This window comes from Oryctolagus cuniculus, chromosome 10 (assembly GCF_051225735.1).
Source record: "Oryctolagus cuniculus isolate XC-2025 breed Fujian yellow rabbit chromosome 10, ASM5122573v1, whole genome shotgun sequence".
Classification (NCBI taxonomy): Eukaryota; Metazoa; Chordata; class Mammalia; order Lagomorpha; family Leporidae; genus Oryctolagus; species Oryctolagus cuniculus.
In genome coordinates this window covers 110,453,782-110,468,423 of record NC_142876.1, presented here as the reverse complement: position 1 = coordinate 110,468,423, position 14,642 = coordinate 110,453,782, and the positions used below count along the sequence as shown (strand labels likewise).

Here is a 14,642-nt window from a genome sequence, read left to right as displayed (position 1 = left end):
CTGTCCTCTGTGCACACGTGCGGAGTCTCTTCTCCTCCCACAGCACGCAGCAGTACTGCGTAAGGACCCCACTCCTAGGACTTCACTTACCCCCAGCTACAGCCTGCCTCCAACGGCAGGGGTACCTTCCAGGACCTTCCTGTGTGCCTGAAACCACAGGGAGCCCCGACTCCTGCATGCAGCATGTCGTCATCACACGCACATGCCTGAGGTACAGTGAGTTATACAGCAGGCACAGTGAGAGAACAACTCTAACAGTGCACTGCACTATGTATTACGTGGGCCACAACTGACAACAGAAGGGAACCCCACCACGTGAAGCTGCGTGGCCCGAGACTCAGACAGTGGGGGACTTGTGAGCGCTGTTAAAGGCCCCTCTCCCAGCACAGTCAGACTGGGGGAGGAGAAGGCCAAAGCAGCACTTTCGGAAAAAGCATCAGACAGAAGTGCAGGGAGAGCGCTGGAAGGATGGAGGCGAGCGGTCTGCCAGTGAGGGAAGATCCACACAGAACAAGACGTGCAGCCGTGACGGGCAGCGGCTCGAGGCAGGCACAGGTCGCCCTCCCTGGGTGCTGCTCCTTAGCCTCTCACGTGCACCCTACGGGTGTTCTTCTGGGATCACACGGTACTCGCGGTGCCGCTCTCTGCCCCAGGCTCACGCCTGTGCACCGCAGCTTTCAAGCCGGCAGGAAGCGGCCTCTCCCTGCAGTTGCGAGCCGGACTGCAGGCGCCGCCCTCACTCGGGCGCACCAGCACCTATCTTTTCATTGGATTCTTGCCTTTAGCCCATGCCTGTTTTCCTGCTGAACTATGGTCTTTTTATTTGTTGAACTCCTTATTTAGCAGATCCATTAAGCCTTTGACTGTAAGGTAAATTAAAAAGACAGGATGCAAAAGAAAATGACAAAATAGTAAGTTAAACAACTCTGCAATCAGAAGCCTTTCTGGTCCCAGCATTCTGGACCCAGGGTGCTTCTCCTGTGTTCTGAAAGCACAGGAGGCCAGGCAGAGGTCCGGGCTGGGCGATCGCTCCAGCCACCCTGCACCACGGGATCCCGATGAGGGGGCCACCCTGAGAGAAGACGGGTCTCCAAGTCAGAGACGCGCAGAGTGCAGGAAACAAAGCCCGTCCCCCCCTCCCCGTGTTCCCGGGAGCTCGCGTGTACTTTTCAGCAGGGCAGACCATCGTCCACCAGGCTGCTGGAATTTGTGCTGGTTTGTTCACTGCTTCTCGGTGTCCTTGATGTCTCCCCTGCGGCAGACGGGCACTGCATCACAGTGGCCGTGCAAGGTAGCCCGAGTCAAGTGAAATCCTCCGGTCAGGAATGAAATTAGGCTCTGGCCTAGGAAAACTCTTAACGGCCTGTATTATCTAGACACACAGCATGGTAAGGAGTGGTGGCAATATTTTCTGAAGCTTATCTGGAAAGACGCATAACGCAGCTTGCTGTTCCCCAATGCAGCCCTGGGGAACCCAAAGTTGTTATCACAGCCTCAAGCTGCCTCTACTGCTTACTCCATGCTTTTAGTAAAAGCCATTTTATTTTAAAAACTACATATAGCTATGGAAAAATTTTAAAGCAGTATTTTGTCTGATACTGAAAATAAATTCAATGTAAACAAAGCTGACCAAGCAGAACTGAGTGAGGCACATGCTGTTCCACACACATCAGCAAGTACTCACAGGGACGTGACCTGTGACGCTGACCCACGGCCAGCTCCTTAGTGGATTCTGGAAGGCTGAACGGAATGGGAAAGGGGCCGCTTCTCAGCACGGAACCCTCACAGTCCAGCTCCAGGGTCCCCAGCAGCAGGAAGCCCTCACCATGGGAACGGTCAGTGTGGGAGACCAGCGAGACTGCACAGCCACCCCCCCACCCCCACCCCACGGCTCCACCTGACTCAAGCCCTCAGCTTCCCCTGTGTGAAATGAAGCCTGTACGGGTTCTAGACTACTTTCCATTGAGCACAGGTAAAGGCCGATCTAATTAATGATGTTTAAGTTCTCCAAGGTAGATAAAATAAGATCAAGTACAAGGATACTTCTGAAAGTTTGCTGACAATATAATTAAAAGGTAAGTTTATTTAAGTGTAAAAATGTTTTAAAATCTATAGTTTTTTCTCAATATACATCTTCTGTGAACTTTTAGACTCCCTCATATGCAAGGATTTCATTAATTTTTGCACCAAAATAAACTTACCCTTTAACTCCATTTTCCATGACCTTTTTGAAGTATTCTTGAATGTCTAATGGTGGTACCTGGCCAAAGATCTCAATTACTAGAAACTGACACGTCTGGATCTGGAACGGATCCCGTGTTCCAAGCCAACGCTATCTCCACCCACCCTTCCTCTTGACGTACTTAGAGACTCCTCCCAGGTTACTAAGCACCAGAAAGCTCGTGATGAGGAGCCGCCTCCCTTTCCCTGCAGCGATTTTCTGATTTTGTAAAGAGGCCTCTAAGACTGAGACAGGTCTGCAAACAGGTGCGTCCTGAGGCTAGGACCCACCGACTGCAGAGGGGCTCCCCAGACATTTCCTGTCTCTAATTCCCAGAATCCCTTGCAGCGAGTTTTGCAGTCAGCCTGACACACACCCCCAGGAGACGTGGGGAGTTAACTGAGCCACATAAGGAGGTGGCAGCAAGGAGAGAGTGGTGTTTCTGCTGGGCAGGATGCACAGGGCGTATGGTTCCCAGGGAGCAGTGCAGGGCGGGCTGAAGTCCCAAGCTCACTGGTACCGAGGGAGGTGAAGGCAGGACTGGGGATTCATTCAGAACAGCCCACATGGCAGCTGGGCTGTCCTCTTGTCCCCACGTTCTTGGTTACGTCCATCTCACAGCCTAGTTCGTGGTCCTGCTAGAGATTCTGCAAGCTGCCCAAGTCCTGTGGTCATTTTCTTTCCACTCAATCGGCATGAGTAGATCAAATCGTATGTAAGAACCCTGACCTCGTAGTCACATTTAGAGAACAGCCTTGGCCTTCCCACTCACAGAGCTTACTATAAAGCACCAGAATCTGCACAGACATAGTAGTATTTCTGGAGATGCCAAGGTCAGGGTTTGGGAACTGCACTAACCCACAGCAGCCGACATCGAGTCAAGAGAATGGTGATAGGGAGGCACTCAGGGCAGGATCCCAGAGCAAGCTGGCCCTCGTCAGAACACAGGCCCAGCATGCATTATTTTCATGGCATTTTCCTCACTTGTATTTCCTTCATGATTATTAGAGAATGCTTCCTGCTCTAGTGATTTTTAAGGAAAGATTTTGGAATCAACATTAGTGAATAAATCAGCCCCCAGAGACCTGATACTGGGAGAAGCAAAGCCTGAGACTGCACCTGAGGCCCACCAATGGACAGAGAGCGTGCACATCTCTGCTCGGAGGCATTCACTCCCAGAGGACGCAGCCACGTGCACACTGATGCTGGGCTGGAGCGTCCTGGACTTGCTCAGTCCCTCGACTTGGGGGCTTCCATCCCTCTGAACACCTGCTCTTCACTTCAGGGTCCTGGTAGCGGCCCTCTGTTTAAGTATCAGTGCCCACATGCTGACTCTTTCCTGGGGTGAATGAAAAACAGGCACTGGGCTGTTTGCCCGAGTTTTATGCTGCCATGAATTCCAAGTACAACCTCTCATCTCTTACCGCATCACCACAGTGGGATTTGTTTCAAGTTCACTGTTGGAACCTCAGATACCTGACCAGTTCTCATTCGACGTCTGCCTCCCAGAGAAGGCCTGGGAAGCAGACGGGTGACAGAAGTGACCTGGCTCCCAGCTCTCAGGAAGCAAACTTTTCAAGTAAGTCGTGGTAACCAGCTCAAATACATCTTTCTCTTCTTTTCATATTCTCCTGAACCAAAGCAGACCATGGCGCCTGTGACTTAGCACAGCGTTCACACAGATAAGTAATGCTGGGAAAGCTGGCCGCAGTGGCACAGGAGTCCAGCTCTCCCCAGCCAGCGTGGCTGGGGGTGTGACTGACAGCACAATGCCAAGGGGAACACACAACCAAGGGCACAGCGAGCATGGGCTCTAGGCTGAGTGGGCTGCATCCTGACTAATCAAACACTGGTCTCTCTTAATCCAACACTCTGGATTCGGAGCCCAGCCAAAACCAGGTTGCAGCTGCTTAGTTTTACAGAACAGCCTACTATTCCCTCTTGAAACGTCCAGCCATCAGGCAAGTTTCTCAAGGCCCTGTGCTCATGTCCCAGACGCCTGTCATCAGACTTGCAACCGACTCCACCCCTGACCCAGCAGCCCAACTTGTTTCACAGCCCCTTTACAAACCCCAGGCTTCGGCCAGTGCCGCAGCTCACTAGGCTAATCCTCCACCCGCGGCGCCAGCACACCGGGTTCTAGTTCCGGTCGGGCGCCGGATTCTGTCCCGGTTGCCCCTCTTCCAGGCCAGCTCTCTGCTGTGGCCAGGGAGTGCAGTGGAGGATGGCCCAAGTGCTTGGGCCCTGCACCCTCATGGGAGACCGGGAGAAGCACCTGGCTCCTGCCTTCGGATCAGCACCACGCACCAGCAGCAGCGCGCTGGCTGCAGTGGCCATTGGAGGGTGAACCAACGGCACCCTCCAATGTCTCTCTCTCACTGTTCACTCTGTCAAAAAAAACAAAAACAAAAACAAAACAAAACAAAAAAAACAACCCAGGCTTCCCTCCGGAGCCAGGACAGCAGTGCTTGCAATCGGTGACCTGCTAGTGTCCTCATCTATCAACTCCTTTACCCTCAAAATGTGTTCTCATTATTTTGATTCAGGACCAAGGACAGGGGCCGAGGCCTCCCAGGCTGCTTGCACTCTGCGAGCTGATGGATGCAGTGAGCCTGTTCTCTTCTAGTTCACTGTCCCATGAGGAGCGAGGGGAGGCCAGCCACGCAGAAGCCATCAGGACCGCCTGCTCTTCACAGATCAGAGCCTGAACTGCCCGAGAGGGCACGCGGGCGGGAGGCGGGTTCTGACCTCCCTGGGCAGTGACTGCCAGGGACACACCTGTCCCCATTTCTCACCGGGACAGAATCCTGTCCTACAACTGCACTTATAGCTTGACAGATACTCAAAGAACTGGATTGTTAAATGAAAGAACTTGTGAGTGAGACAATCAAAGGATGAAGTGACCCATATGGGGAAGCCATGTCCCGCCACGTGACTGTGCTTGGAGATGGGGCTTGAAGGAGGTCATGACAGTTAAACGAGGTCAAGGCTGGGGCCTGATTTCCTCAGCTGGCCTTGCAAGCAGATGAAGGGACGCCATGCGTATGTGCCCCAGAGGAAGGGCCTGTGAGGACAGTGAGCAGGCAGCGTCTGTGAGCAGAGCAGAGCCTCCATCCCCACTTCCAGCGCCACAGCTGTGAGAGCGCCACCCAGTCGGGGACCCTGGGCTGACTCACACACGGCCTCTCTGTCTGATGTGGACATCCTCACTCCGAGTGTGGTCTGAAGTCGCCTCTGTCTCCTGGACCCCGACACCACAACCACCCTCCCCCCTTTGCTGGCTGGGTCACATGCCCAGTGACAGGAGCATACAAGACTGTGCCCCCACCCCTTTCCCCTGAGTAGGACGGCAACTGGATTAACGCCCACGTCCTCCACGAGGGTGCAGGCAGCACGAGGGCAGGGCGGCACGTGTTTCTGTGACCACCGTCTCCGGGGCGAGGGCTACCTGCACATGACTGACTAAGAAAACCAGGCTAGTCTCACCAAGGAAGAACAGGCTGGTCAATCACAGCCCAGACTGAGGGCAGTGTGGGAAAGGAAGCAGGCCCTGGCTGAGCCGCATGTGAAAGAATGTTGGCAAGAATCCAAGATGGCTAAATAAGGAACAAACTCATGATTTTGAGCACGGGAAGACACCAGAAGTCAAGGGGAGGAACCGCATTCCCAGGGGACAGCTGGAGAGAAGCTTGCAGTGGAAAATCAAGACAGACATGCCACGGAGAAGGGACCGCACAATCACGCAGCAGCCAGTGAGTCTCCAGTGGCTGCAGGAGGTGAGGGGAGAGGAGCCTGTGGCAGCCTCTGCCGCTGGTGACGACGCCTGAGAGAAGCTCAAGGTCCCCGCTGACTCTGAGTCTGGCCTGAAGCACTAGCAGGGGGCAGGGGGCCGGGGGCAGGGGGCAGGGGGCTCATCTGACCCCATGAAGGAAGAGCACACTGCTTCCCTCCCCTATCCCCACCAAGGCACCCACGGACCAGCAGGAAGTACCATCTTAATGACGTGAGTAAAGCTGCTGCAGGCCACGCCCAAATGGGGATTTTATCAGAGGGATAGGCTTGCAATCCCCACTGACCGTGAACGGGGCACCCACGCAGGCCCGTGCAGTGCTCTCCTCCTCTCACTAGCAGGGCACCCTGACTCAACCAGCCAAGGCGGAGCACCCACTGAACTCTGTCAGGCGGCCGGCCAGTGGCTCTCTCCGTACACAGGGAGGCTCATGGGGCTACGAGTAGATTATGGAAGCCCCGCGCCCTCTGACTGTGGAAATCCTGTGGTTGTGCAACAGGGAGTAGGGTGTGGGTGGGTCTTGGAGCAGTCACTGCGTCTGGCTCCAGAGGCTCAGAGCCCCCTGAGTGCTGGCGTGGGGCACTGCAGAGGGCTCTGCACTTACTCTGCAATGTGCAAGGATCCTTTGTGTAGTCCGTGTGCTCGAGGGGGTGAGGTACATGGGCACTGCTGTGTCACCCTGGGAAGTCAGTTCACCCTGGCAGACGGGGTAAGCCTGTGACCGTGCCAGCCGATGCGACTCTACCCTTTCCCCCACTGCTCAAAGAGGAGATCTACTGTGCCCAACTTGGGTGTCGCTCTGGACGCCTCCCCCCACCCTTAAGCACTGACCAGAGCTCCCCAACCCTATCCAGCACATGCCTCTGGGTATCTGCTGAAGGTGCAGACACTCCACTAAACCACAGAGATACAATTCAAAAATTAAAACCTTCAGAAGAGATAGCCAACAAGTGTTTCCACAGGATGCCTAAAATAAATCTAGAAACACAAGATGCATGAACAAGGGAGATAATGGCTCCCCAAAAGGAACTCGGCAACACTTCACTATCAATGTGCAGATGACGACACTGATGAAACACCTGACGAGGAGTTCCAAGGAATGACCATGAGACTGCTCAAAAACACAGAGAAGCAAACACATGAGTGACAGAAATCCATGCATGACATAATAAGAAATTCGACCAGGAGATAGGGATAATGAAGACAAATAAAACCCAAACTTTAGCAATGAAGAATTCAATGTGTCAAATAAAAAACAGAGTGGAAAGCTTTTTCAACAGACTCAATGGGGCAGAAGAAAGAGTATCTGAGCTAGAAGACAAATCTTTGGGAATACTTCAGACAGACAAAAAGAAGAAAAAACTAGAAAAACTGAAAATAATGTTCTAGATTTATGGGACACTATCAAATAACCAAATGTCCATGTCTTAGGAGATCCAGAAGGGAGTAGAAACAAAGGATGCATTAGAAACTTATTTAGTGAGGGGCTGGCACTGTGGAGCAGCAGGTTAAAGCCCTGGCCTGGGGCGCTGGCATCCCATATGGGCGCTGGTTCTAGTCCTGGCTGCTTCACTTCCAATCCGGCTCTCTGCTGTGGCCTGGGAAAGCAGTGGAGGATGGCCCGGGTCCCTGGACCCCTGCACCTGTGTGGGAGACCTGGAAGAAGCTCCTGGCTCCTGGCTTCAGATCAGCGCGTGCAGCTTTGGCCGTTGTGGCCAATTGGGAAGTGAACCAGTGGATGGAAGACCTCTGTGTCTGTCTGTCTGTCTGTCTCTCTCTCTCTCTCTCTCTGTCTGTCCCCTCTCTCTGTAACTCTGACTTTCAAATAAATCTTTTAAAAAAAATTCCTAGAAACGAATGAAGATGACAAAACACCACACCAAAACATATGGGACTGGGGCCAGCGTTGTGGCATACATAATAGGTTAAGCTGCTGGCTGTGACAATGTTAACCATATAGGTGCCAATTCGAGTCCCAGCTGCTCCACTTCTGATAAAACTCTCTGCTAACGTGCATGGAAAAGCATCAGAAAATGGCCCAAGTCCTTGGGCCCCTATACCTACATAGGAGATGTAGCTAAAGTTCCAGGCTCCTGGCTTTGGCCTGGCCTGGTCCTGGCTGTTGCAGCCATTTGGGGCATGAACCAGCAGATAGAAAACTCTCTATTTCTCTCTCCTGCTCCCTCTGTAACTCTGGCCTTTCAAAAAAAAATAAATCTTTTTTAAAAAAAAGTATGGATGGAGCAAAAGCAGTGTTCAGAGAAAAGTTTGTAGCAATTAGCACCTATACCAAGAAACTGGCAAGGCATCAAATAAATGACCTAACAATGCATCTCAAAGACCTAGACAGACAAGAATGAAGAAGCACGGGACTGGATGGCTTCACTGCTGAATTCTATCAAACTTTTAAAGAACTAATTTCAATTCTCCTGAAACTACTCAAAACAACTGAAAACGAGTAGAAAATTATAATTGTAAAAATTAAAAGCAAAGGAAGGAAGGAAAAGGGAAGGTGGAAGTGAGGGGGGGGAGGGTAGGACAGGAAGCATCATCTCTTAAGTCTGAACATATGAAACTCATGAAATTTGCTCCCTTATATAAATAAAAAATATTAGCAAAAATGCAAGATTTTGACCAAACCCAGGGCCAGGGGTTGCAGAGAACTTGAGATATACTCACATTCCCAATGGACACATCAAGTGACCGTACAACCATCTGAACAACTACCCTTAGCTTTAATTTTTAAAGCAACGATCCTCAGCGAGGGGAGACTGTGCACCCCCAGCGGAGATCTGGCAGAGTCCAGCATACATTTTGGTGGTCACTACTGGGGGTGGTATTCCAAGTATCCACCTGGTAAAGACAGCAGACACTGCTCAGTGTCCTACAGCGTACACATAATCCCCAGAGCAGAGAGTTTTCTGGCCCCGAACGTCAACCATGCAGATTGCAGAACCCTGGGCTAAAGGAGCAGAGTGATGCATCTGATGACTTAATAACTTCACACACAGATCAGTAGCCAACACAGGCTTGTTCATTTACAAGAGGAGAGAACACAAAATGTTTATAGAAAACACTCACAGGAAAAAGAAAAAAAAAAAGCCAGAAACCGGCCAAACGCCCACCAATGGCCAAATTGTGATGTAGTCACTCAGCTGAACAAACGGCACATCTGAGCTGCATAGCAATTATGATATAAAGCAGAAAGAATCATGCTTTTTGCAAAGTCAAAGGTAGACTTCATAGAGGTACACGCAGACCTATAAAACTACTAGGCTACAAAGCAAATGACCCAGACGTGTGAGGTTCAGGACGGCGTTCTTGGGTGGGGATGCCACCAGGGGAGCAGGAGGACGGGAGGTCCTGAGGAGGACGCAGGTCAAGGAGGCAGCTTCCCTTTAGGGGAGGGGCTGTGGAAGCCTGGATTATTACAAAGCACTGAGTGCCCCAGTGAGAACTGACCAGCGAGCAGACATAGACTAATGATAAGAGGGTGCCATGAGCGGATGATTCAGACTAAATCAATTATGTGCAACCAATTTCAAAGCAAGATGTTCTAACTCACTCATGTTAGACTGGTGGTTCTCACAGAAGGCTCTCTAAGGTGGCCTTGCAATAAAGAAATCTTTGTTTTATACTGGTCATCCACTTACGATGTCATACGCAAAAGAACATCTGCTTATAAAATAAATGACAACTGTCAAGATGCTTCTCTGAGAAATCACTAAATGTTTTTAAGGGAAGACGAATATGTGGTAACATCTAACTCTTGAGCAATCATATACTACAGTGGGTCTTTGGCTGAGCAATCAAGACACCACTTGGGATACCTGTATCCCACACTAGGGTGCCTGGGTTACAGTCCCAGCAACTCCACTTCTGATTCCGACTTCTTGAAAACGCACACTCTGGGAGGCAGCAGTGATGGACCAAGTACTTGGGTCCATGGACCCGTTTCAGAGACCTGGAACCAATTTCTGGCTCTTGGCTTTGGTCTGGCCTAGCCCTGCATGTCGGGGCATTTGGGGACTACCCCAGCAGATGGAATCTCTCTTGGTCTCTCTCAGCCTCTCAAATAAACGAAAATTAGTAGTTTTAGATCCCATGCTGTAAGAAGGGAGGTCTTCAGGAGTGTCTGCACTTCTAAGAGGGCCATCATACATGCCCGAGACTCATAAATGCCATAAACCCAAACCCCAGTGATAAGAAGAGACACTTCAAGGCATTTCCTGTCCTTTGCAGCCTGTAAGTAAAGCAATACAAAGAGCCAGGTGGAAGCCTCCACCTGCGTCACCAGCATCCCATGCGGGCACTGGTTCCTGTCCTGGCTGCTCCTCTTCTGATCCAGCTCTCTGCTATGGCCTGGGGGGGCGGGGTGGGGACAGGCAGTGAAGAACAGCCCAAGTGCTTGGGCCCCTGCACCTGCATGAGGGACCCATAGGAAGCTCTGGGCTCCTGGTTTCAGATCAGTTCAGCTCCAGCCATTGTGGCCATTTAGGGAGTGGACCAATGGATGGAAGATCTTTCTCTCTGTCTCTCCTTCTCTGTGTGGCTCTACCTCTCAAACAAATAAATCATTTAAAAAAAAGAGCCAGATGTCTAAGCACAATTGAGTCAATGCTGGTGCAGTGAATCAAAACACTGACATACAAATCTGTGGGAACCCAGCTCGCTGACCTGCCTCCTGTCTTCCTTCTTTCCTGTTAGAAGCTATCAGGGTTGAGGCCTGAACAAGAAAGGCACACACAGTGAGCAAAGCCAACACCCTGCAGGGTACAGGAGAATGGGGCCAAGGCAGAAAAAGGGCAAAGAAAACAAATGAGGGGTGACATCAGCCCGATTTTTCTCCCCACTGAAGAAGGGAGCTACAAACACGGAAAGAGAAACAAGAGCAGTGGACACTACGGAGCTCAGTTGGAAGTGCAGTAACTGTGGCTTGTGGTTTAGATAAGAAACACAGATGTCAGTGCAGAACTCACATACATACACCCACCTACCTTCCTCCCTGCTTACCTGGATGTATTTCTTAGCTCTGTCCATGGAGCTCAGATTTAAGGGTTTTCTGAGGTCCCAACTGTGGCCCAACAGCAACGAACACACCTATGTGTAGATCTTAGCTTTTTTTTTTTTTTTATTAGCTTAAGTATTTTATTTGTTTGCAACTAAGCTTGTTAACACTATATAATGAAAATGTACAAAGAATAAGGTTGCAGTTTTTGGTTAGATTTAAGTCAAAGACATTCATTAATAAAGCTTCTAATATCATTTTCACAAGAGGAACCAGGTTTCCTTGGAGAAATAGCTGGCTCCAGGGCTCGGGCACCATCTTGTGACAGCTTAGATCTAAGGAGGGGTTCAAAGAGTGATGGAGACCTGTCAGAGGCCCAGGAGCTCACATAAAGTCATGCCTTTTGGTTAACTATGGGAGAATCTGAGCATCAAAAGAGGAACCCCTAAGTCTGTACTCACTGGAAAACACAAATGCATAAAACCTGAGCAAAAAGAAAGCCTGAGTTCACAGCAGAGTATCAACTGATGCAGAAGTGGTTACCAGTGGCAGTGGGTGAATGGCTGATGGATCTCCACACCAAAGTCTGACTAAATACACAGAGGAAAACAACACGGAAGAGAACACTGGCACACACCACCTCTGGAAGCAGAGGGAATACCCTCAGAGGGAGCCCGCCGAAACCATGACCACCTGAGAGGATGCCACAAGACACAGTGTCCTCTGTGTGATGTTCTTGATGAACACACGTGACCCAGATTCAATCTTGACAAAGTTGGGGAACTGCCAATCTTTGGAGTTTGACTTCTTCCAAAGCAGCCCTTCTATTTTCTTTAAAAAGGCATCAAAGCAAAGACTGAGGAAGGGTCGAGATGGAAGGCGTGTGTAAGAACATGACGACTGTGGGTCACGGGACCCTACTGCCAAAGGGGTATGGGGGCGCCACTGGGATATCTGGCAAAGCTTGTGTGGGACCTGTGGGTTGGGTGCTAGCGACCTGGCCCTGGTGATTTCCTGACTGTGATGGCTATGCCGTGATTAGCCTTTAAACAGCAATGGCCAAGGAGCCTCGGAATTAAAGGATCCAGCAACGGGAGGGCAGTGTGTGCAGCTGATTCTCAGACGGCTCCACAGAAAACGCTTCTACTTTTACTCTTTCCCATATTTCTCTTGGATTGAACTTAATTCAAAATACATGTTGCAAACAAGATGCACAAATCCTACCACTCTTATAAAACAAATTACATGCAACTTGAAAGCTACAGTTAGATGTAATTGTATTTCTAAGTCAATGTCAATGAGACATAATTTCAAACAATGAACCCAGTGAAGTTTCCTCATTTGACAGATTTTAGGAAACAGCCCTGAAGCAACCACCCCAATCGAACACCAAAGAACCCTGGTCCAAAGCCTCGTGCTCCTATGTAGGCACAGCCTCTTCTTCCTTGCCCTCTGATCTGTTTTCAGGTTCCATGGTTTTCTCGCCATTTATATAAACAGCACTGGACAGTCTGTGTGGCTGTAGACAGCTTTTATGTGAGACCTGTTGCATAGCATCGCCCGTGTTGCTCATGTATTGTGTATTTATTAGTTGCATGCTGCTGCATCAGTGTGTCACGGTTTGCTTATCCATTCAGCAGCCGGTGGACATCTAGGAGTCCTTAGTTTTGATTGCTGGGGAGGGAGGATTATAGGTTTTGTTGGTTTGCTGTTAAGCAGAAAACGTGTATGAATGCTTACATGTAATTGCTTTTGACTGAATACGCGTTTTTATTGCAAATGGATGAAGACCAAATGTGGGACTGTGGGGTTGTATGGTAGATTCACCTGCACTTTCATAAGAAATACTCCCCTTCTCCAGTGGCTACACAATTATGTACTCCCAGAAGGAATGAGTAACAATTCCTGTTGCTCTGTATTTTCACCAACACTTATTTTCAATATAGCTGAAATTCCAGCCTTGTGGTATATTATTTACATACATTAAAATGCACCTTTTTTGGAAGCCATTTAGGTTTGGCAACTGCATATTCATGGGAGCACCATCAAAACCTGTAATATCAGTGATCTCCATCACCACAATGAACTCCTCTCTGTGCCCACATAGCCAAGGCCTCTCCCCACCAGCTCCTGGTGACCACTGACTTCTTATGTTCCTACAGACTTCCTTGTCTCAAAGCCACAGAGTCAGAATAACACACACTTGGCCTTTATCAAGCAGCTTCGCTTGTGCAGAATCATCGATTTAGATTCACCCACGTGGTTGTATGCATCTGTATTTCATCCCTTACTACCGCAGGGTAGGATGCCTTGGAGAAATCCACCAGTTCATTAGCTCCTTTACCAGCAGGTGGACATTCGCATTGTTCCCAATCTTCGGCCATTAAAAGGTGCTCCTAAGCATGCGAGATTTCCATGTGAACCTAAGTTTTTACTTCTCCTGTGTATGAGGGGCCCGGTGTCACGGGCTAAGTGACTGCGCACCAGAACCTATGTACAGCTCCTACAGCTCCCCACACATTCTCCCAGCTTCATGCTTACCTCTCAAACACAGAGACCACACTTTCTAGCTGTGTTTCAATACCCTTGCTTGCTCACGTTTCCATGCTATGCCTGGGTCATTTCCTGCTGAGTGATGTTCCTCGTGTCCACAGGCCACCTGCTCCTCTGACTGGAGGTTGCACACTGGATATTCCATGTTACAGCCTGGACACAGCTTTGCACCTCTGAAGCTGTTTTCCAGGGCTCAGTTCCTTTCACACAGTTTAATTAGTGTTGAGTCTTGCCTGGAAGCCCTGTCAGGGCAGATTCAATATAGCCTTCCATTAAGGGCTAATGCATCCCAACTACTAAAGTCACCAACTTCTGAGGACTACCCAACCCCCACACACCAAGAGGCCTTTCCTACCGGTTATGGGAACAGATACCGCCCTGGCTCAGGAGCAGCTCTGGGTGCACTTCACTGTCTACCCGCAAAGGGGTCTGGGCCTGGCCTTTCATGCCAGCCAAGAGACCTTCACCAAGCACCAAGAATGCTCTGTGCTATTCTGTCTTCCCTGGTGTTCTAACCCTGCACATTCCTTACGTTTTCATTTATTTGTTTTTGAGAGGCAGAGAAACAGAGAAACAAACAGGCTGATCTCCCAAGCATTGGAACCACTGGGGCCAGGCTGAAATTGGCAGACTGGAGCTCAATCCAGGTTTCTCACATGGGTGGCAGGGGTCCAAGTTCGTGACTATCATCTGCCCTCTCTCAGGGCACAAAGTAACAAGAAACTGGAATCAGAAGCAGAGCCTGGACTCAACCCCAGGCACTCTGATGTGGATACGGCATCCCAGGCTGGGGCTTAACTGGCCCACCAAACCATCCTCGCCCATTCCTGCCTCCTCGCCTGTCCTCTCCATCCCACCCCCTGTGCTGTTGCTTGGAAACTGCCTGCAGCCAACAGGACTCACCTCACTTTTCCCCTTCTCCTGGGTAACACATTCTGTGTCCACTGTTGTCCAACGATGTTTACTACTTGTATTCTGAAATAATTTCAACCTAAGAGAAAAAGGCAAAGCAGAGAAGTGCAAGTTTTCCTTGGAGCCCTCTGAGGATAACGAACAGCAGGAGCCAGCTG

The 14,642-nt window shown here is 50.1% G+C and overlaps 1 protein-coding gene across 12 annotated transcripts in view; it reads right to left on the bottom strand.

Moving 5' to 3' along the window:
- Positions 1-14,642, bottom strand: part of LOC103349190 (serine/threonine-protein kinase MARK2) — a 97,942-nt gene that overhangs the window by 26,810 nt on the left and 56,490 nt on the right. For 7 of the 12 annotated variants that reach the window (XR_016214997.1, XM_089306556.1, XM_070049997.2 and 4 more), the window contains one exon: positions 14,476-14,563. The exons of 4 other annotated variants lie outside the window; for them this stretch is intronic. Coding sequence is in view for 2 of the 8 variants with exons in the window: in XM_089306553.1 (XP_089162679.1) it covers positions 14,476-14,563 (88 nt within the window). In the remaining 6 variants the exon portion in view is untranslated. Of the gene's footprint in view, positions 1-11,899; positions 12,694-14,475; positions 14,564-14,642 lie in introns of those variants that run through there. One more of the 12 variants, XR_016214998.1, reaches the window with a different exon arrangement.